General features: G+C 41.2%; 1 protein-coding gene across 8 annotated transcripts in view; it reads right to left on the bottom strand.

Annotated features, from left to right (window-relative positions):
- The window catches only part of ZNF462 (zinc finger protein 462), a 95,323-nt gene that overhangs the window by 6,837 nt on the left and 65,068 nt on the right, over positions 1-23,418 (bottom strand). For all 8 annotated transcript variants that reach the window (XM_074855111.1, XM_074855110.1, XM_074855116.1 and 5 more), the window contains 4 exons: positions 15,021-15,285; positions 10,266-10,402; positions 4,622-4,845; positions 2,129-2,261 (listed from right to left, as the gene is read on the bottom strand). In XM_074855111.1, the coding sequence (XP_074711212.1) occupies positions 2,129-2,261; positions 4,622-4,845; positions 10,266-10,402; positions 15,021-15,285 (759 nt within the window). The remainder of the gene's footprint in view (positions 1-2,128; positions 2,262-4,621; positions 4,846-10,265; positions 10,403-15,020; positions 15,286-23,418) is intronic.

Here is a 23,418-nt window from a genome sequence, read left to right as displayed (position 1 = left end):
ACCTTATAGTGGTAATCTACAACTTGTCTAGAAAAATATAGACAATACAACTTGATCGTTTCTAAATACCCTTGCTGTAGTAGGCATAAGGGTTTTCTGCATCTTATACCTATTTTAGTGTAATTATTAAAAATGAATAACAGATTTAAAAGGAGAAAAATAAACAATGGTGAAACATTTGGCAAGTCTGGAAAGAATAGCTGCAAAACACAACTTGGAAATATGCATGATTTTTTTAGACTGGTCATCTGAACAAGCATGCAGAAATCATTTTAGCCAGTCAAAAAACCAGAGATACAGGTGAAAGAAGTACAAAATAAAAATCAGAATTATTAAGACACTATCCCTGGCTTAATTACTGATCCCATGAAACACAGGGATAACACTTAACTATTATCCCTGCAAATTTTAACCTCCAGCATAGAAGGTGATAGTTTTACATTTTCACAGTGTAACCTAAAGCCAATTTAAACAATGAACTTCACCTTGTGCTGTCCCCATCCTCATGGTGCATTTACAGGGATTTGTAAGGCTTGGCAGATAGCACCTTCTTCTCCTTGGTCTCGATACCATGACTTCCAGGGTTACTTCAGCACCTGTGCTTGTATGTAATGCTAAGGTAATCCTCACAAGGACAGCATGACTCTTCATCCCCTGCTATTTGCGGGTCTATACAAAACATTAATCAGCCTGCTAGATCTGCAGCTAAGGTGAGCTTGCGCTTTAGACAAATCATTACACACTGTTCCAGGCATGAAGCTCTGAGGGTCAAAGCTGTCCCCAAACAGACACACAAGCATCTTTCCACACGAGTTACTAACGTTGAACTTCAAAATGCGTATAGAACAAACATCCCTTTCGGTCCTCCTCTGATTTTTCTACTGCTCGACCTAAGATCTTGTGAAGGTTATTTTTCATCAAAACTTAAATGGTTTCCTATCCAACATGCTTCTTTTCTCATTTAAATAAAAGTTATCACTAATCATGCTTGAAGTTCTGGTGATAAGTGCAGACTGAATTCACAGTGCAGGGACACTAAACAGAAGTCTAGATGCTGGGGCCTTGCTATTAAAATGTAAGAAGCATGATCTGAGCCCCTCCTGTTCTGTAAACAACCTGTGAATCCAGAAATAGGAATTTTTCAATGTCTGAAAAATGTAGGGGGACACATTTTCTTTTGTGAGCAACTCCTGAGTGAGTTTGAAAGCTGAAAATTCGGGAGAAAAAAACGTAAACATGGTGGCGTACCTTTAGTTAAAGTACACAGTACTTAGATAACTTCGGTCATCAGCATCAAGAGGGCAGGTGGCCCCAGGAATCTGACACTCAGACATTACAGGTCTAAAGATGTTAGAGTTGTGAACTTACTGCACTTGTCTGATGAATTGTGCACCAGAGCAGACTAGACAACACACAGTTTATACAAGGTAATGCAATAATCTGGTTTTCATGGGGGAAGGCTGTTGGAAGGGAAGGACAAGAAACCCTTAGTTCAATTTACAGAGAACTTAACTTTTTCCACGCTGATCTAACTTCAACCAAACCAAAAGCATTAGCAAGCACACGGCCTAGCCTTGCTGAAGTCAGTGGAATTAGTCTGAGATACAAACTTAGGCACATGTTTAAATATACAATGGTAGCAGGTGGGGCGTGGACCTACCCAGGCTCCAGAGCTGCCAAGTGCAGCACTGCAACAGGACTGACTGTTTGACAAGGAATGCTGGGCACAGACTTAAGAGCAGCCCGTAAAAAGGTCTGGCCACAACCCCTTCATCTCTTGATTGAACAATGCCAAGTGAAAAGCTGAAAATTGGTTACCAAAACAGAAAATCTGACAGACGACTAAAATACTCCACTTACATCGTTTTCCAAGCCCTTATAGATGTTATCTATGGGCAGGTAAGTCACAGATGCTATCTGTGTTTTCTCATAGTGCGTATTTTCTTAACAGACAGAAAACTTCTAATAAGGATTAGAAATACAAGATTCCCCCAGGAGCCTTGTCTTCACAAAACCCTCATTCTGCTCCTGCTGGCATGCCTGCATGGCTCTACAGGAATGTTCTGTAAAGTCAACAGCTGACCCTGCTTGGCATGTTGCAGTGCCAAAAAAAAAAAACTGCACTGACCTCTCTCTTCAGTCTTGTGGCTTAACTCTTCTTCTTTTTCTTCTTCATCACTGCTGGAGCTCTCTGTTTTCCCCTTCATTTGTTCCAACTGGTCCAAGTTAACCCGTCCCACCAGCTCAAAATTACGACTCACCTTTGAAAGAAACACTTTTGTCAGCAATCAGCACAATCATCAGCTAATCAGAAAAATCATCATATATGCAAAACAAAATCGAGTACACCCCAAAGCCTGCTCAGCTAGAGGTGACATGCAGTCACCTAACCAAATTATCACTCAATTCTTTTCAACGACAGTGATTCTTCTTTTGCTGTTTATTCTGCATTTCTCATTTTTGGTTTTCAAAAATTAATGACATTCAGTAAACCCCCCTCATTTCTTCCTCGTTTCGATGTATTAAAACAGAAAAAAAAATCCAAGAAATGCTAAACACTTTAAGTTCTAGCATCTTTTTATGGGACCATTCAACCACTGTGATCAAACACTGCTACTGCATATCCACACTGAAGGAAATTCTTTGTGACTGGTTCATTCAGCTTCATTCATGAAAGGATGGGTCTTTTATTAAGCACGTGGCTGCTGTGTGTCACATATACTTTCACTCATTAATAACGGATTAATTTTCATTACGAAGGGCTGCAAAGTGCTTTGCAAACTGATACACAGACTATAATGGGAACATTTCACACAGCAGTCAAATTCAGCTAACCCTAGGGTGAAATGCACCAGCTACTTAACAGCTCACCAGTATGAAAGGAGCAGTTTAGGGCACAGAAGTCAGGAACTCCACCACATCCAACAGAAACAGTAGAGCAGTCCAGATTTACAGTAGAGGTGGAGAGTGCGGAGCATGAACTAGGGCTAATACTTGTTTGATGACAAGTGCCCTCTGAGCTCATTGATTACTGCTGGGAAGGATTTTGGATTCATTTTTCATGCAAAGAGATAGCCCTTCAGCAGCACAGGCACTGAGCCACAGAGGCAGAGAGGATGGAGACAGAGGAATAAGCGCAGTACAACACCTCCTGCAAGATGCTCAATGAAGTATCAACACCCACTGACTACTTTTTATCCCTCTGTGGGAAAGGGAATGTGAATAAACCTAAGGAGCATGTGAGTTAAGACTGTAGTAGATCTCCAAATACCAAACTATCCTAAATGCGGTGGTGTGCAGATTCCTAGCACTACTCCATACAGACAGCAGCTGTGATGAGGTTCTCTGACATGACATGTTACTCACTGAGAGTTAAACAAAGAAGACCACATGCAAGGCACTTAGTTCAACATGCTCATGCACAGGAACTCTTTAAGGTGCAAATATATCACCTGGGTATCCAAGCGCAGAACATGGATACAAATTAGTGAGATATAAATTACCGAAGAGAAATGGGGAAAAGATACCCTAAACTACTGGCACCATCACTGCAGGTCCAGATTGGATGGGAGAGCTAAGTAAGGCAATAAACTTCCCAGCCTGATGCACTGTGTCAAAAGAAAAAGGAACAGTGCCTCCTGCATAGGCCAAGTGCCTTGCTGTGGTGACTAGGAGGTGTGGAGCATTTCACATACCGTGTGAATTGCAGAAGACTCTCCAGAAGTAATAAAGAAGAGGGCAGAGAAGCATAGCAGGACAAATATTTTTTAAGCATGAAAAGTTTTGCTGGGACTTCTGCTGCTAATACTGTCAACATAAATGTATTTGGCTGTAAGGAATGTGTCATTCAGTCAATGAAGTAGGAGTTTAGTGATGACCTGGGCAGCTCAACTCCAACAGATGGAGGTATATAGCTGCCTCCTGCAACAAGGAAGCACTCTAACAAATACTCCAAAACACGTCTTAGTTCTAGAATTTAAGAGTCTCTCAGCCACACTGCTCATAGTTACAGAAATTCAAAGCTAGTAGTCTGTGGAAAGCCTCTATCTAATGACTTCTCAAAGACTGGATCAGGTCTGTGCTCAGGCACTCCACAAAAACCCCAAAGCAGTCTTAACTTAGGACCTGGTTACACTTGCTGTTTATCTTTCCCTTGTTAAATGTAAATGGAGATGTATTGCCCTCTTTGTTATTGAAATATGCATGGCATGTCACACTGCCAACTTGCCAGAGCAATCTTGTTTGGAATCTCCTGCTTTTTAGAGAGGCTGAATCACACAGCCTTAATATTGTTTCACAACCCTTCTTTTTTCCCCCTCTTTAAATAAATCAACTATACACAAGTGCCTTTTCCAGATAATCATACTCTGCCTACACCAGTCTGCCAATTCTGATCAATATGGACAGCTTTAAAAACCCTCAATTTTGAGTTTCTAAAGAAAAAAAGAAATAACAGAAAACAGAGGAAGTAAAGCCCAACATGTGATTAGTTTCCAGATTTGGTGAGAGAAAGAAAAAATAGCCAGTGGCAAGTTGGCTACTCACAGTTGACATACAACTAAACTAATACAACATTTACTAAGAGTAGACTACTACAAAATTAAAACTATTTGGATGTTACCTTGTGCTCATCTCGAAGGTGAGCGTCCAGCTCCTCTGTATGTTTGGTCTCATAGTAGCAGAGTTGGCATTTGTAAGGTTTCAGTTCATTGTGCTTCTCTATGTGCTGCTGCAAGCTCTCATCACTGGAGCAGGTAAAGGTACATTTATCACAGCGGAAAACAACTCCCTGCAAATACTTTGACAGTTTGGAACGGCAGACTTCAATGGGAACGACCCGTTCTTCTGTAGGGATAGGACAACATTCACTTAAATTTTATGAAATACCAGGCCCACATCTCAACAGTTTGGGCACTACCACCCACAAAAAGAACAGGATCTGCTATATGGGTAGGTAGTGTGTCTATAAAGGAATGTGAGCTAAGCTGGACCGACACAAAACCCACAATTCTTCCTGCAATGACAGCATTAATCCTCCAACGCAGGTGTCTCATCACAAATTTAACCGCTTGCTGGGTGAAGAGAATGGGAATGGAGGTTTTGGGGCAAATGAGACTCCATCTGTGAGTCAGAGTAGCAGAGCCCGGGAATACAAAACCAGCCATAAATCAGCCAGACCAAAATTCCATTTTGGTTCAGTACTTGACAACAGCCAGGAATGGCTGCTAGCAATGTAATAAAAAGGGAAGCTGCAGGGTGCTTGCCAATGCATCACCCTACTGGCTCTATAAAAAACGGAGCTGGTATCCTCACCGTCACATCTAAAGTTACTCTCTGGGGACTGAGAGGGTAAGCAAGGCAGCACCTTTTCCTGGAAGAGGCTGTGCAGTTCAGCCAGGGGCAGAAACTTCCCAACACACCCACAGCTTTCAGAAAGTTCATATTCAAAATCTGTACGCATGGTGTACTGAAAATGCTCTTGCTGAGTTTTTAAACTCTCTACTTCTGAAACAAAGCACTGACGTTTAACACAGCAGTGATTAATTTCAGTCATTTGACAAGAGCCAGAATCTGATGTGTGTAACAGTCATCCACTGTGATTCCTCGAGCTGTGCACACAAGGGAAACCCCAAATTTGATCCTCCAGCTGAGGGTCACCAGAAGATCCTCATTATGGGCTTTTGTTAGCCAACTGCCCTTTTGAACCAGAACACTGAAATTTAGTATTCTTACTCCTTATGGACTGCAGATTAAAGGAGGAGTTTGATCCTCCTCATGAAGGTTCATCCCTAACAACACATTAAAATGAATGAAAAAACAGGCCTGAATTTCAGATGGTAAACAAGAAGGCTAGCAGAATGGGAGACAGAGCAATCCATGTATGGGTCTGAGGCAACAGGACCTTTTCTTTAGTGAGCGTAATATCACATCCAAAGGCAACTACAGAAATACAAACTCCCTTAGGGTTTCTGTAAGGTAGTAAAAGCTCCATTGTTCATTCACTTTTGGCCAATTCACATGCCACTGCTGCTCACAAGACTTTTTTGACAGCCCAACAAAATATTCCATCTTGCTCAGCTTCTCCCTGAACACAAAAGTTATCCTATCTCATAACTTCCTCTTTGGTCACCTCAAAAAGTAGAAGTTTTCCCCAAAGATATGCCTTAAAAAAAAAAAAAAAAAGAAAAAGTGGACTTGTAATTCTTTTGTACACCAACAACAGCTTCTCTAGCTATAAAGACACCAAGTTGTGGTGATTTAGGGTGGGAAAATGGGAGGGGAGAATTGGATCTAAGAGACAACAGAATTTAAAGCTGTGATTCTGGGGTCATAAGATGAATTTTTACAAGGTTCCCGCAGCTGTGCACTTTTAAAAGTCAAGTGAAGTTTTCAGAAAGAGAAATACTACTTAAAATATTTGAAAATTCACTTTTCCTCTAGCACCTGGCACAGATTAAAAAAGCTAAAACATGAGACGGTATAAAACTTTTTATCTACCAGTCTGGAGTAATGCAGCATTCCCTAACTCACATTAGCAAAACCTATTATCATACAATCACACACACTTCCCAGACCAAAGGCAGCACAATAACATGAGGAAAGTAAAATAAACATAAATATCAAATCTAGCCTGAAGGATTTTACTTTCAGGGGATGATTCAAAACTTTTACATGATGTATTCACGTCCATCGGCTTCCTCCAAGCAATGATTTTGGAACTTGCAGGGTTATTTGGATCTAGAACCTTACATTTTGTAAGGTGATGCTCTCTCATCTCCAGCCTGCCCCTACAAAGCTCTGTTTATTTAATTACTCATTTAGAATGCACTTATCATATCTGGGCAGCTGACAAAATGACAGCAAATCATAAAGTCCATATACAGATTGAAAGAGGTAGCTTCTTTATCCATGTCTAGGCTTTTTAAAAGTTTAGCAGTGTTTAAACAAAGACTACTCTATATGTTTCACAAAAAGATGTTCTGAATTGTGGAACAATTTAGCAAGAGGTGTAGTTAAAAAACAACCACAAAATAAACACCTAAAAAACATCATCTTGGTTTAAGAAATCAAATCCTTCCATTAGACTGAAATATTCAGGCTAATTTTAATGCAGATCAGAGACTAAATTGAAAGGCCATTAATGAACTAGGTATCTGCAGTAAGTAACTCAAAGCAGACATACACTTTTTTTATAAAGGAGCCCATGACTCTATCAGTCTTTAGTTGTAAGGAAAAAATCTTTACTCAGCAACACACCACAGCATATACAAGTTATTTCCTTCCCTTAAAGGTAAACCAAGTACAAACAAAACAGTCCTACTATCTAGACACAGACCAATTATTTGGTCATGTTGGGTGTTTGAAAATATGCATTTTTGCCTGCAAATCCAAGCTACAGTCACAGAACATGTAGCATTTGCATTCCAGTAGCCAAAAGCAAGTACAGCACAAGGGTTCTGCATGTATCAATGGAGCTGTGTGTAGAAGGGATAATGCCAGAAACAACCACGTGCAAAGAATGAGGATGAATGAAGCCTTAGGGGAGGTAGATGAATTTCAAAATTTGACCTTTTTATTTTAAAGTTACTATTCAAGAGAAATGGATGTGATTTATATTAAATGGAAGCACAAAATCACTATTTGTACCAGGAAGAGAATGATTGCTAAAAGATGATAAAATAATGCCCCAAGGATTTTAAAGCAGACCCAATAAAGATCTTGGAAAGTTCCATTCAGCCCTGGAAAACACCAGTGTGTTTCAAAATGTGTGATGGGAATGCTTACTGGAAGGGATAATGAAAATTAATTGTATTATCCAGACTAAATTAAAGGCCAGCACCTCTGCTGGCCACAGAGCAAGAGTTCACTGTTTCTTCTATGTCTCCTCTCCCCAGTCTTGCCTGTCAAAAAGGCCAGGAAGAACTCAAGAGCCAAACTTCTCTTCACCAACCTGCACAGCAGCCTCTAGCTATGTTCATCACCTGCTACACGCCACCTGTAATGAGTCTGTGCTCCCTCTGTACCCGCAGAAGGGATGGCGAACTGCTTTTACACTCATGAGGAATAGGTGATAAATAGAGGAAGGCTCTTGGAAGCTTCCTGTTTGCCCTTATTCTTAATGGGAAGCAAACTCCTTGCCTAATTTTTTCTTGATAGGCATTCAGGCTTCTAGCTGATAATGCTTTAGCCCTCTAAAACTCAGCTTCTCTAGGCACTCAATTAAGAGGCAAATATACTCTCCATTTCAAGCACATGCTGTTTCACCAAGAATTAGGGGTGCAGCAACTTGGAAGTAATGTAAGAGTCACGCATCTGTAAACATGCCTTTTTACACAGGAGGAACATTAACTATGAATGGATCAAATCCTTCACTCTTGATTTTACACACTGCACCTCTCCATCTACTTCAAAACTGGTTTTCTTGGACCACAGCTCAGGGCTATGCCCTTGTTTTACCAGTGCAATGGCTATAAGACGGGAAGGCTATCTCAGACTACATTAACTGTCTCTCAGTCTGTCTTTCAGCGCATGTTAAATCTCGTCAAAATTGTCTGCTTCAGCTGCCACACAATTAAACACAACAGTAGAGGTTTTTCAGCTGGATATATGTACCAGAAAGAACCTTTATCACCTGAATGCCAGAGAAACCCCTTGTCCTTCCCTCAGTGGCCTCTGAGATTCTTTATCAGCTATAATTCCATTTGCATTAAAACTTCTCTTACTCTGTTTTACCTCTTCCAGTGCTCTAGTGGGTATACCATTATGTCCTTTGATATTCACTTTGTTTCAGCAGCACAAAGGCTTGAGGCTGGTTTGTGCAACTGAAACAACGGCTCTACAAAAGCAGAGATCCACAGTGTCACTTACCCAGGAGGTAACCACCTCCTTGCAATTGGTCTGAAACAGCTCCGTATGGACAGTACAACTCATGAAGTGCTCTTCTACTTCTGCAACTGAACATTCCCAGTATCAAGTCTATGCATGATGGAAAACACCCTAACTAGGCCCATCCAGTTCTCCCTCAGCTTGTCTATCTGTATTTTATAGGTTTGGCAGTGTCCACTGGAGCTCTGGCACAGCCAGAAAACAGAGCACACCTCAGCAGCACTTGGAACTGCATGGTCCCCTGCACAGGGGTTAACTAAACCCGCCCTCTGCGAGGTAATTTTGGAGTATGCCATGAAGCTGGGCAAAATCCCACGCAGCAACACCTTCAAAGACAGGAAGTAAAAGCTAAAGCATCTGCCAAACTCTTACAACCGAATAAGGAAGCTTTGTAATGTGCTTTCTGAATCACTGACAGGTCATTTTTCCCAGATGTTCCTTCAGAATAGCCCTGCTAGCGGATATAAATTTGTACAAACTCTGCCAACTTCACTGCTTTGGTACAAGGAGGACTTTAAGCTACCAACACTGAAAAGTGGTATGTTACAAGGAATTATGATAGCGCTTGTCACACCAGGAACCCCTCCAGGAAAAAGATGGCATGCAAAACTTGTGTTTGCTCACCACCAATACCCTACTGTGAAACTCTGCCCAACCTGCAAGCAGGCAGAGTGCCATCCCAACACATGGGTTTGGATTTCAACAGCCAAGAGACCATCTACAAGCATCAAGTGTGATAGCTGTGGGCAGGAATCCCAGCCCAGAGAGCCCAAACAGCTGTCTCTTCTGAGCTAGCAAGCCTGCAGTTAATGGAATGTAGGAATCCTTAATCCCACTTTTAGCTGGCTTAAAAAAAGAAGGGAAAGGTGGAGATAGAAAAGGAGTCTTAAAGAAAAACAAAAATATGATAATATGTGTTTTTATCCTAAGAATACTGAAGAGAAGAAATTCAAGCGAGTAATTAAGGGATATTTTGGGGCCTCTATAGTTAGTTGATACATCTTGCCACAGAGTTTATGATAGCAATGCCTTTATGGTAACAAGGACATAATCAGGAAACAACTCTGGCCTAGATCAGAGCTGTAAATTAGGGCAACTCTTCCTGAACAGGTGTTTGAGGACTGTCAACCTCTCCAGAGGAAAAGCTTAAAAACAATTTTAAATCTGTCCTGTTTCAGGGCTAACTCTGAATTTTATAGGAAATAAATAAGATGCATCATTTGAAATGAAAGACACTCAAGGGTGATGACTTATTCAACATACTTGTCCTTATGTACAGAGGCGAAAATTTAATGAAACCAGTCTGAAAGAACAACGCAACAAAGGCATTGTCCAGCACTCCTCTCATGAGATACAGACACATACAGGGATATTGTTACCTCTGTGCAGAACTATATGGTCAATCATGTTGCGTTTGTATTTGGTGTGATATAGGCAAAGAGGACAGCGAAGGTCTTTGGGTCCTTCCTCAGGAACTGCCGAATGCCCAGCTTCCACGTGCATAGTAAAAGCAGATCTGTGGAACAGGACAGAGAGATGGAAGCAGTCAGAAGAGGTGTGCAGGGAACGATGAAGTGTCACAGCTCTGTAAGGATGTGTCATGTAAAATGGTACAGATACCACTCAGCCTTGTCTTCACAGCGGCACATGAGTAGCACATGAGCAGAGGTATTTGCAGGCTTGTATCCTCAGGTAATAAACACTCACTCTGACAAGATACTCTTTTGCATGGGTTTCTCTGTAGTCACATTGCTATAGTTTAGATAGCAAAAGAATTCCCACCTTTCATGCTCATTATTTGTCTTCAGGCTGAAATATTCAGTGTACTTTCTCTGGCAAAGATTAGATTTTTAGGAAGTTAAACAAAATCTATCAACTGTTCTGGACTTGCAGAGATGAGGACAGACTTATTTCTGGAGGCAGATAACATCCTTAACCACTTCTGTCCTTGTAGGACAAGCCCAAAACCAGCTAAAATGTTTAGATTGATACAAACCAGTCTTGTGTTCACAGTGAGTTTGGCACTGGGTAGTTAAGTTTTAAAGCATCAGTTGTAAGGACTGAAAACCCAAGACTAAGAATACTTATTAATGTGGAGGTATGAATGAATACTCCATAGTACTTCTGAACAAAATATTTAATGTTGGCATTACACTGGCTGCATACTTAAAAGTTCCAAGAGACATGCCTATAGAGGAAATGGAGTGTACAACTATCTAACCACAAGCTCAACTACTGAAATGAGAGGTATCTGTAAACTTGGAGCACTTGGTCATTTTTTCCTAAAGCACTAGTAAAGCCTGCAAAAGCTAAGGAGCTTGCCACATTGAACTAGAAGTCTCTTTGAATTCTTCAAGACTGTTAGCTTGAACACAAAGCAACTTACTAACACAACTGGCTTTGGGCTCAATCCAGCGATCACTGAATTCTACAGGTTTATTTCTATCAACTTCAGTGAGTGCTTTCATGCATCTAAATTTCTATGATGAGTTGAAGAGGGGATTGGTATGGGGGTTTTTTGTCCCCTCCCCCACCTTTTTTTAAAGAGGAAACATGCTGTGCTTCTAAAAGAAGCAAGACTTAATCTCTGAATGTTTGAGACACCACATGAAAGAACACTACTCCCTTATGCAACTATGAACGTGTTTAAATGCTGCCCGATTTAAGATGATTTCACTTCATCCAGGTAGAAGAAAATGACAAGATATGACAGACTGAATGCAACTTTATGTTGAATGGACCTTGAATGGCAATTGCTGGTAATCTTTACAACAGATAGCAATCAGGAAATAAAGCACAAGCAGCAAATTTTACCATACAGGCAGCAAAGGGCTGAAGCAACAGAAGCTAGAAACATGTTACTAGAGGTTGCTCTTTTATGGATTCTCTCAGGTTTGTGCTCAACATTTTCAACAGAACTCCTCCCCTTTATCCAGTCACACTGCTTAGTGTCACCAGTCTCCTAAGAATTTAACAAGTTTGAGACCTCAATGTCACCTGAGGGTGTTATGTTGGAGGGTCCAGCATATCAGGTGGAAATGATGAACAGCACAGGTGCAGCCTTTTTTTTCCTTACAGAACAGCAGCTAAAAACACACACAAACACACACAGCACCGACGTTTTAAATTTTGCACATCTAATCGGATTTTCTGAAACATCTCTGTATGCTATCAGATATGCTAAAGAATGCTTTGCATTTCAGCTGGATAGACAGTGGGAGAAGTAAAATTATACGAGAGGTTTCTTCAGAAAGGTGATACAAATTCTCCTGTCATTCTAGGACACTTAATTGGCCCACGCTTCATGCTGGTTGCACCAGGAAATTACTTTCCTGGTAAAAAAATTTTCACACTTGAGGGTAAGGATAGCCCTCTAATTGCCTATGCTGAAGAAAAAGTACTACTTGTACTATTTCCTTCAGCAAGTAAACTGGCCCCCTGCTGGACCTGTTGTTCACAAACAGAGAGGACTGTTAGGATGATGTGACAGTTGGAGACGGTCTTGGGCACAGCGATCATGAAATGATAAGAGTTTTTTATTCTTGAAGAAGGAGGGGGGTCAGCAGAATTGCTACCTTTGACTTTGGAAGGGCAGACTTTAGCCTCTTTAGGAGACTGGTTGACAAGAGTCCCTTGGGAGGCAGTCCTGAAGGACAAAGGACTCCAGGAAGGCTGGATAGTCTTCACAAAGGAAATCTTAAAGGTGCAGGTGCAGACTGTCCCTGTGTGTCGAAAGACAAGCCAGTGGAGAAGACTGCCCTGGCTGAACAGAAAGCTCTGGCTGGAACTCAGGGAAAAAATAGAGTTTATGACCTTTGGAAGAAGGCGCAGGCATCTCAGGAGGACTACAAGGATGTCACAAGGTTATGCAGGGTGAAAATTAGACGGGCCAAAGCCCAAGTAGAACTTAATCTAGCTACTGCTATAAAAGACAATAAAAAAAGTTTCTGTAAATACATTAGCAACAAAAGGAGGGCTAAGGAGAATCTCCATCCTTTATTGAATGTGGGGGGAAACATAAGTGACAAAGGATGAGTAAAAGGTTGAGGTACTTAATGCCTTCTTTGCCTCAGTCTTCAATAGTAAGACCAGTTGTTCTCTGGGTACCCAGCCCCTTGAGCTGGAAGACAGGGACAGGGAGCAGAATGAAGCACCCATAATCCAAGGGGAAATGGTTAGTGACCTGCTACACCACTTAGGCACACACAAGTCTATGGGGCCAGGTGGGATCCACCCAAGGGTACTGAGGGAGCTGGCAGAAGTGCTCAACAAGCCACTTTCCATCATTTATCAGCAGTCCTGGCTAACTGGAGAGTCCCAGTTTGACTGGAGGTTAGTAAATGTGATGCCCATCTACAAGAAGGGCTGGAAGAAGGATCCAGGGAACTACAGGCCTTTCAACCTGACCCCAGTGCCAGGGAAGGTGTCCTGGTTTAACCAGGATAGGGTTAAGTTTCCCCAGCTGTGGGGGGGGGGAGCTCTAGCCGGGTTATTCAGATACCATGCGGACGTCACATCCTGGCAGGTCACATTTTCCTGGCGCGGAGCGCGGTGCACTCGTGGTTTTGTACATCGTGCTTCAAACTGCTGTATTTGGTAGCTATTTTGCTCTGTTCATTGCTATCACTATTACTGTTATTGTTATTGTTGGTTGTGTTGCTATTGCATTGTTGTATTAAACCTTTCCTTATTTCAGTCTTGGGGCTTTGCATTTCACTCCCTTTGTGGGGGAGGGGTAGCGGCCGCGTGGTCTCAGACCCCGGCAGGGGCTAAACCACCACAGAAGGTTATGGAGGAGATCATCTTGAGTGGCTTTATGTGGCACGTACAGGACAACCAGGTGATCAGGCCCAGTCAGCATGGGTTTATGAAAGGCAGGTCCTGCTTGACAAACCTAATATCCTTTTATGACAAGGTGACCCTCTTAGAGGGTGAGGGAGAGGCTGTGGATGTTGTCTAACTAGATTTTAGTAAAGCCTTTGACACCGTTTCCCACAGCATTCTCCTGGAGAAACTGGCTGCTCATCGCTTGGATGGATGCACTCTTCACTGGGTAAAAAAACTGGCTGGATGGCCAGGCCCAAAGAGTTGTGATGAATGGAGTTAAATCCAGTTGGTGGCTGGTCACAAGTGATGTTCCACAGGGCTCAGTACTGGGGCCAGTTCTGTTTAATATCTTTATCGGTGATCTGGGCGAGGGGATCGAGTGCACCCTCAGTAAGTTTGCAGATGACACCAAGTTGGGTGGGACTGCTGACCTCCTTGACGGTAGGAAGGCTCTACAGAGGGATCTGGACAGGTTGGATCTATCCCTCTACAGAGGGATCGACAGGCTGGAAGTGACTGTCCCCCTGTACTTGACACCGGTGAAGCCACACCTTCAATACTATGTTCAGTTTTGGGCCCTCCACTGCAAGAAAGACATTGATGTACTGGAGTGCATTCAAAGAAGGGCAACAAAGCTGGTGAAAGGTCTAGAGAACAAGTCTTATAAGAAGCAGCTGAAGGAACTGGGGTTGTTTAGCTTGGAGAAAAGGAGACTGAGGAGAGACCTTATCACTCTCTCTACATGAAAAGAAGTTGTAGTGAGGTCGGTGTTGGTCTTCTCCCCAGTAACAAACAACAGGACAAGAGGAAATGGCCTCAAATTGTTCCAGGGGAGGTTTACATTAGCTATTAGGAAAAATTTCTTCACCAAAAGGGGTTATCAAGTACTGGAACAGGCTGACCAGGGAAGTGGTGGAATCACCATCCCTGGAGGTATTTAAAAGACATGTAGATGTGGTGCTTAGAGACATGGTTTAGTGGTGGACTTGGCAGTGTTAGGTTAATAGTTGGGCTTGATGATCTTAAAGATCTTGTCTAACCTAAATGATTCTGTGATTCTAAAACCTACTGCAAGGACTTACTGTGCTGTTGTCTGCAGCAGATGGCACTGGCTGTTGCAGGAGAGAGGAAAATAGATTACATGGATGCTGCTGTGATCTGGTGTGGCATTTCCTATGTTCTTCTCCCTGGTCAGCAGTGGCCATGTTTCTGTTAGTTACAGCCACCTCTCAAAAGATCTCAGAAGTCTTTTCAAGTGCTAAAAAACCCCTTATGAGTTCAGTTTAACTGTTTTGCACCGTACTTACTTAAAGCCTGTATAAAAGGAACAATCTTTGCACTTGAAGAGTTTTTTCCCTCCGTGCTTGTCACGGTAGTGACGCCGAATGCTCTGTATGTAACCCGAGGAGAATTCACAAAATTCACAGTTAAGGATGGCTTCTGTTTTTTCCACTCCTGCAGCACTCCCAGAAAGTGGGATTGGGCTGATGTTGTTGTTGTTCCTGGCCAATGCTGCAGACTGGTAGTGGTTCAACTGCTGCTGAACATCAGGAGGCTCAGAGTATGAGGAGTCTGTGGAGAGACAGAGGGAAGCTGTTATTCCAGGTGGGTCAAGAAATCTATAAATGTTTGATGCCTGCTCCAGCACCTACTGGCTTTTAGAGGGGATTGATCTAGATGTTGGTTATGAAATCCGCTGACAGCTTTCTGAAGGGATTAAGAGGTGTAGCACTTCTTAATCTAATCTATTGCATATTTAAAAGGTGATCCATATAAATTATGCTTTTTAGATCTGATTTGAGGAGGAAAGAAGTGACAATTTAAATTAAAAGTAGTCTAAAAAGAAATCTGGTTTTAAGACACTTTCAATTTGTGACAGTAAAGCACATTAATCATACTGCCAATCGTTTATGTGTTTGGTGCATAAATAAGACCAGATCTTCTCAAATGTCTTATGTCAGTTTACACCAGGTTAACATTTGGCACAGGATACATGTAAATAGTCTATCTAAAAGGGAAAAAATGAAAGAAAGGAAAAATAAATGGATACTCTTCCCTTTCATTCATGGAATTATTTAAGAAACCCACATCAAAAGTTAACTTTAGCGAAACAAAAGGTAAATTCAAGTCCTCGCAGTTGATGTTTGAAATAAAGTCATCATTGGAAAAAAAGACATTTAAACATAAATTCCAGTAAAGCAAACTTCTAAACCACATCTCCTTAGAAGCTGCTAAGTTTTGCTCTACTGAGAAAGAGATCTCTTTATATAGATATGTCTGTATAGACAAATCCCTCCTACAACCCAGCAGAACTCTCTCATACCATCTAATGGCATGTGGAGAAACACCGTCCAGAGATGTCTCAGTACTGAAACTGAAAGCTGTAATACTTTAGTTGGACCCAAAATAAAAAGGAACAGGGGAGGGTGGTGTTGAACCTTTCCCAACACACTGCTTGTACGTGGAGGGTAGGAATTCATCTGCTTCGTCCTATGTAACACACAGCTGCCCATGAATGCCACAAATTAAAGCAGACATATAAAGCGCAGATGAATTTCAGTGTAACTTTCGTGAAAAGACAACAAAAGGCTCTTTTATTAATCTTTCTGGAAGAAGGTGGGGAGGAAAAAAAAAAAACAAGGTGTGGGGGGAAGTCAGGATACAAAATGTACCAGCCACCTCCTGCTTTGATGGGTACTTCATTTTCTGAAGCTTAATTCCCCAAGGCTGGATGTGCAGGAATTCTCTAACAGACATACTTGTGGGAACTTAACACCATCCATTCTAACCAATTAGTAAAGAGAAACAAAAAGCAAACAGGCCCATAGAGTACTCAATGTGGGGAATTCTCCACCTGTCTTCAAAAGAGTAAAAGGCTTGTTTTCTTTTCTCACTACCACAGAAGGGCATTTATACATGCACAAGAAACAAACTAACAACAACAAAAAAAAACCCAAACACACAAACAAAACACAAGCAGGAGATAAATGTCTCCAGGCTCCCCTGGCTTCACCACCAGCTGTACAGCAAAGACAAAGGTGATGATGACATGAACGATTCTGGTAAAAGGAATGAAATAATTTTTGGTTTTCCTATCCAAGCCTCATGAACTGAGGATGGATTACAATGCAGCATTTATCATCTCTTGTTTCCACCACTTCTACAGCAGGTTTGCTCACCATGAGGGCTCACAGTGAGCTCCATCCATTCAAACGTCAAGGGTTTATTTCCCTTGTGCTTGAAACAGGCTCCCCACTTCCTTTACTTTGGCACAGGACGAGCCTGAGGAGCTGCAAACCTCTGTAGAAGTCTCTTCTCCCTCAAAGGCAGCAACCATGTACTCACCCTCTTTTGGAACAGAACCTTGAGGCTCAAAATGATGCATGGTTTGACAGACTGTCTAACTGTCAGACAGATTTCCTGACAAGGATTTGAGAGCCTAAAAAAAGTTCATAGCACTGGAAACAGTTCTTTCTGTATGTGTACTAATTTACAAATTACTTGTAGGGTACTGGTTACAGGCTAGTTTGTAGCTTACTGTTCCCTTCCTCAGGAAGAAGGGATCAAAATTTTCCATCACATCATCAAGGTTCCTAGCCAAAGACTCAGTGATATCCATTGCTAGTAAAGTTACGTTTAAAAATTATTATTTTCAGAACAAGGAAGTTTTGATGTTGTTTGGAAGATCTACTGTAGTTCAGATGTTTTTACTTCCCCTATCATCTGGTGTCTATTATTCCAGCTTTCAAACTTTCAGTCAGATATTTCTGTGGAATCTGGTATGTGAAAACTGCAAAAGTAGATAGCTACATGTCTATTCCCACAAAAAAAAAAAAAAAAAAAAAAGTGCACAAAGTAGCTTTCTTTATCATCAGGAATAGCCAAAAGCAAATTCTACCTTTAGTATTTTAATTCTTACTTTCTTTCAACCAGGACTCATGTTGGTCACTGTACTATTTTTAGTGTATTGCTCCATTACAATTAAGATATTTACAGAAAAAAAAAAGCTATCTGAAAAGCTTATACAGAGAGCCTTACACTTAAACAATGGTGGCATGCATGTCCCTAGTTCTGCCTGTATATTCTTCCTTTCCCCTTGCCAAATGCTTTCATTATTTTGCAGTCCTTCTGGAGTGCAAGACTTAGCACTTTCTGAAGAAAAACACCCAGGATTAACACATGTGTATAAGGCTTCTCTTCGTTTCTGAGAATCAGCTTGCCAGAAAGCTATCCTAGCATGCAAGTGCAACCCAGTTCCACCAGGAACACTTCGGACAGAGTCCAAAGTCGACTAAAGGCATGAGAGGTTTTCCACCGTCTTCAGTGAACCACACTTCTTCATGCCCACTCCAAAACCAGTGAAGGCAGTGGAAAGATAGCAACTGACTTGAGTTTGCATCCAAACACGTGTTTCAGCACACAGCACAAAATGAACTACCAGCAAATAAGAAACAGACAATGGGGTTGAAGTTTGGGATTTTTTATTTATTTTTCAAAAGCAGTAACTGAGAAAAGGACTAGGGAGGCAAATCCATAGCCAAGGAGCAACAGCACTGCCTTAAACTGGCAGAGCACTTCTACACAGGCCCTCTAATCCTGTTGGAAGAGTGGGCTGATGTTCCAAACAGCTCTGCATGTACTGGGCTGACTTAAGTTGTTGACTGAGTATTATAAGAGCCTTAGCATTTACACAAGCCTCGAGCTGCTGTGTACTGTACTCCTGGACACTTTTAGTGGTGTTGCTGCAGCAACTGGATGCCTGTATGTAAGTGGAGAATGAAGGAAGAAGAGAGCAGAGTTCTTCTCTCAGAACTGACCAACAATTGAAACATAGCTGTACACAATGCAAGTTCCACCTCTGTCTTTTTCCTGCACCCCAGGCACAAAGGGTTGGGAGCACTCCGAGAAAGCGTTAACAACCTCAGCCTGGAGCAGGAAGAGGGTCTAGCCATCCATGTCTGAAAAAAGTAAAATGGCCTTAGAAGCCTACATCAAAGTCAGAAAGGAGAAAAAAGGCATTAAAATAAGCAAAGGGAAGAATTAAGAGAATTTCTATTAAGTAATATAAAACACGAAGGCAAAGACAAAACACAAAGAAAACTAAGAAAATTGAAACACCAAGAAGTACTGATTATATGTTAAAGATGTTAAAATGCATTTAGTTCTCTGAACAGTGTCAAGGCTGCACAAGAAAATAAAGCATGTTCATATATGCAATGCAAGGAGAGAAAACAGAATACTTAGCCTTGACTGATTTAAAACAATCCATCCAAAAAAAAGCCCACACCAAAACCACCAAGATCCATTTTAAAAAGTAATTTTATCCAAAATGAATGGAAGGACTTCACTGTGCAACTCCAAAAGCAAGGTAACAGCATGGGATGATCTGATGTAAAAGGAAGGACATCTACAGATATGCCAAGAGGCAAAAATTAACAGTAACTGATGTAGTCAAAAAATGGAAGAACAGCAGCAATGCTGCAAATCTCAATTTTGAGACTTCACATATCATATCTACCTACAGACTACCTGCACAAGAAGAACAATAAGGCTAGCAAGTAGAGTAATCCCTTTAGAAGCTATGGATTAAAAGACCGCAGAATCTATCCTCATTATACAACAGCATTCTCTTATCCATATGCAGAAATGACTAGTTGAAAGTGATGTTGCCACTCTGAAAAAGTTACTACCTCATCCAAAAGAGTATTCAGTCTCCACTACAATGTAATGCAATGCAATTGTGAAAATGTAGCTTGATACACACCCGCATATCCTGGGATCATACACTAGGAAAACACATACAATGAAAAACCACCACAGAAGCAAAATGAAAATCCAAGTTTTCATGGATCCCTTCAAGCATGTAACATTTCAGATACCTAAAAGAAGAAAAACTTGGGATCTTTTCAGAAGTAAAAAAATAACTAAAGAGTCTCACAGAATCACAGAATTGTCTAGGTTGGAAAAGACCTTGAAGATCATCCAGTCCAGCCATCATCCAACCCAACATTAACAGTTCCCAACTACACCAGATCCCTCAGCGCTAAGTCGACCTGACTCTTAAACACCTCCAGGGATGGGGACTCCACCACTGCCCTGGGCAGCCCATTCCAACACCTAACAACCCATTCTGTAAAGAAATGCTTCCTAATATCCAGTCTAAACCTTCCCTGGTGCAACTTGAGGCCATTACCTCTTGTCCTATCGCTTGTTACTTGGTTAAAGAGGCTCATTCCCAGCTCTCTGCAACCTCCTGTCAGGTAGTTGTAGAGGGCGATGAGGTCTCCCCTCAGCCTCCTCTTCTCCAGACGAAACACCCCCAGGTCCCTCAGGCGCTCCTCGTGTGACCTGTGCTCCAGACCCTTCACCAGCTTCATTGCCCTTCTCTGGACACGCTCGACTCATTCAATGTCCTTTTTGTAGTGAGGGGCCCAAAACTGAACCCAGGAATCGAGGTGTGGCCTCACCAGTGCCGAGTACAGGGGTAAGATCCCTTCCCTGTCCCTGCTGGCCACGCTATTTCTGATACAAGCCAGGATGCCATTGGCCTTCTTGGCCACCTGGGCACACTGCTGGCTCATGTTCAGCCGGCTGTCAATCAACACCCCCAGGGCCCTCTCTGACTGGCAGCTCTCCAGCCACTCCTCCCCAAGCCTGTAGCGCTGCTGGGGGTTGTTGTGGCCCAAGTGCAGAACCCAGCTCATCCAGATACATAAATTTACTCAGAAATGAAATGATGTTTTTGCTATTTGTAGGTATTTTCAGAGCTATCTATGAACACATATGCAACAGCAAAACACACTAAAACAGGATACCTAAACCAAACAACAAAGACCTGAAATACACCTGGACATGTCTAAGAGACATTAAGCAGCAGTTGAGAGACCAGAGAAAAAAGTACCTATTAAAGGAAAGAAATTAAACCGTGGCTTCAGTCTTTTAGGATGAACAGAACTAGATACATCTAATACAAGCATTTGCATGCCTCCACAACGAGGGATTAGGGATGGCAGGAGAAAGACTGTTCAGGAAAAGTAACTGAGTACACCAGAAAGTGAGCTTGTTGCATTTGCAAAATACAAGTAATTGAATAGCTCAATGACCAGAAGCAGACACTGGGAGATAAAAATTAAGACATCACGCTTTCCTGGTACATCCACACAGAAATATCAACCGAAGTCAAAAGAGATCAGCATTGTGTGACAAATGAAACTGGGGAAGGGGATGTTCGGCACCTGAGATACGAAAAAAAACCCAAAGAGAATGTAAAAATAACATAAAGTGTTTAAAAACACTTTGGGGGAAAAAAAGGAATGCAGTAACAATACAGGCCTAGGACATTACGGACATGTGAGAAAAAGTTCTAAAGAGACTAAAAGGAAAATATTGGGAATGCTATTTAATTTTCTCCAATTCATTCACATGAAGGGAAGATTTCTATAAAGAATGACAGAAAAATTCCAAGGAGTTAAGAAAAGCAACAGACAAATAGTTTCCTCTGGATAAAACCATATTTGTGAAACCAAATCAAGATGCAGTATTATACCAAAAAAATACCAACAAACACCAAATACATGGCCAAAAGCATGGAGGATTGAACTAATAATAATTATTATTTTAAAAGGCATAAAAAATTAAGTCTAAGAGTGGAATTTATGAGATTTAAAAACATAATCCTTTCCGAAATTCAATGGGACTCAAAATTACCAGCTCACTGAGTGGTAGGATAGCATACAGCCATGAATGACAACAGCTTGAAAAGTGGGAAGGTGGCAAAGCAGGGTGTCATGCAAAGATTGTCAAGACTACACACATTTGTTCACTTTATGCCATGCAGCACTGACCTGGAAGGAAGAATATGTGGGAGGCTGAAATGTTCTGGCAATAAATTAAACTGAGGGGAGGGGAAGATAGAAGAGACTAAGATTCAGACGGATGCAACAAAACATTCATGAAGATGCTTAGAGAACCATACAGTACGAGGAAGTTTTATTCATTGCATGTTTAAAACAGAATATAAACCTACTCCTCTACCTAAATCCTGATTTCTACTAAAGAACTTCTGCATTGATAGGATGTTGTGAATGAGGTGTAACAGAAACAAACTTCATGTCCTTGATCACACACCCCAAAAAATGAGTAATCACAGAGGAAGGAAAATAAATGACCTGGAATAAAACTGCCATTTAAAGGATGTACACCAAAAAATCCTCCAAAACCCAAAAACCTTGTTGGAGGAATTTATTTCAGCATTATCTGTAAAGGCCACTTTTTGGATCATTTTGGACCAGCTTTTGTGAGAATACTACATGTATGTCTAAGGCTCAGAAATGGGCAACCAGAAGTATACAGAGACCACACAATCTTCTTTATTCAAAAGAGGTGAGAAACTTTGTAACTTTGAATTCCCTTTTGACTTATGTGCATACCTATCTCTGAATGGAACTGAAACAGGATATATACTATGCAACTTCTTGTGCTAGTATCAAAATCATTTCAAAGGGACATAAATTTAATCGAAGAAGAAAAGAAATAATTTTATCATCTGTATTCCTATTCACAGAGAGTCTCATACTACTGCCTATTGAAGAATCTTGGCATTTCATAGTTCAGGTCAGGGAGTGGCTATAACACTCTGTATAAGATGATGCAAAAGAAAGCAGTAGGAATTTTACAAGACTTAGGAAGGAGTAACATAATTGATAAAATAAGTTATACCATATTTCCATCAGAAGAGAAGGATCAGTCCAGGAGCTTCCCATGACCTTCTGTTTTTAAGTATCCAACACTACCAAGAATTTCTATTAGCATTAGCTTTCAAGACAGGCACAACATGGTCATGAACACTGCCTGAATCCCGATCCTGCTCTGCTAATGCTGTGATTTGCAAGGATCAGTTCTAGGGGTCAGGAAACACTTCATAATATAGCCATTTAATTTCTAGTTACCTCTTCTTTTCCATCTGTCCTCACCACAACAAAATTTCCTTCCTGGCTTCAACTCAGTTTAACTTTCATGCAGTTTTTTAGGTGACTTGGCCACTTAGTGGTCACATTTAGGCTGCACACAACCGTATATAAACTAGGCTCTTTCAGCTGCTGCAATCTTTGCAACATCAGGGCCAAGCCACTACAGCTTTCTAACCCCACCAGCTGCTTTGCCCCTTGCCGTTTTTGCTTACAACACAGAGATGATGCATGGGGAGTGCATTGTGTTTCCCTTGCTCTGGCATTTGTGTTGTTTCATCTCAGTTTATACACTGCTTTCTGTTTAAAGAACATTGCAGGCTGAGAATCTGCTGTCACTGGCTTATACCAGTTGAACAGTTCAACCTGTTGGTCATGTTTCAACCCTATATTCTTATGATTTGTTATTCAAGAGATAAAATTCCATGTCTAAATACAGAGTGGTGCTTAAAACTAAGACTTCTGCTGCATGTCAAACACTGGGATCTCTATTTCTATTAAATACATAAACTAAAAAGTCGCCTAGCTATTTATTCCTTATTCTGCTGAGCTAAATTCAAACCTTACAGAAGAGAGGAACACAAACAGATCTAGAAATAGCTTTAGCAAGATGCTGATTTAACCAGTCTGCCAAAAGAACTTATCAGTAACAGGTTCTTTTCTGAATTTATGAAGATTTCCTACTTCCATTGATTCTTCACTCAGAATTGCTCTATTGAGCAATTTCTTTTTTGGCACT

This window comes from Strix uralensis, chromosome Z (genome assembly GCF_047716275.1).
Source record: "Strix uralensis isolate ZFMK-TIS-50842 chromosome Z, bStrUra1, whole genome shotgun sequence".
Classification (NCBI taxonomy): Eukaryota; Metazoa; Chordata; class Aves; order Strigiformes; family Strigidae; genus Strix; species Strix uralensis.
The sequence above is the reverse complement of the archived record's forward strand: the minus strand, read 5'-3'. Positions and strand labels throughout refer to the sequence as shown.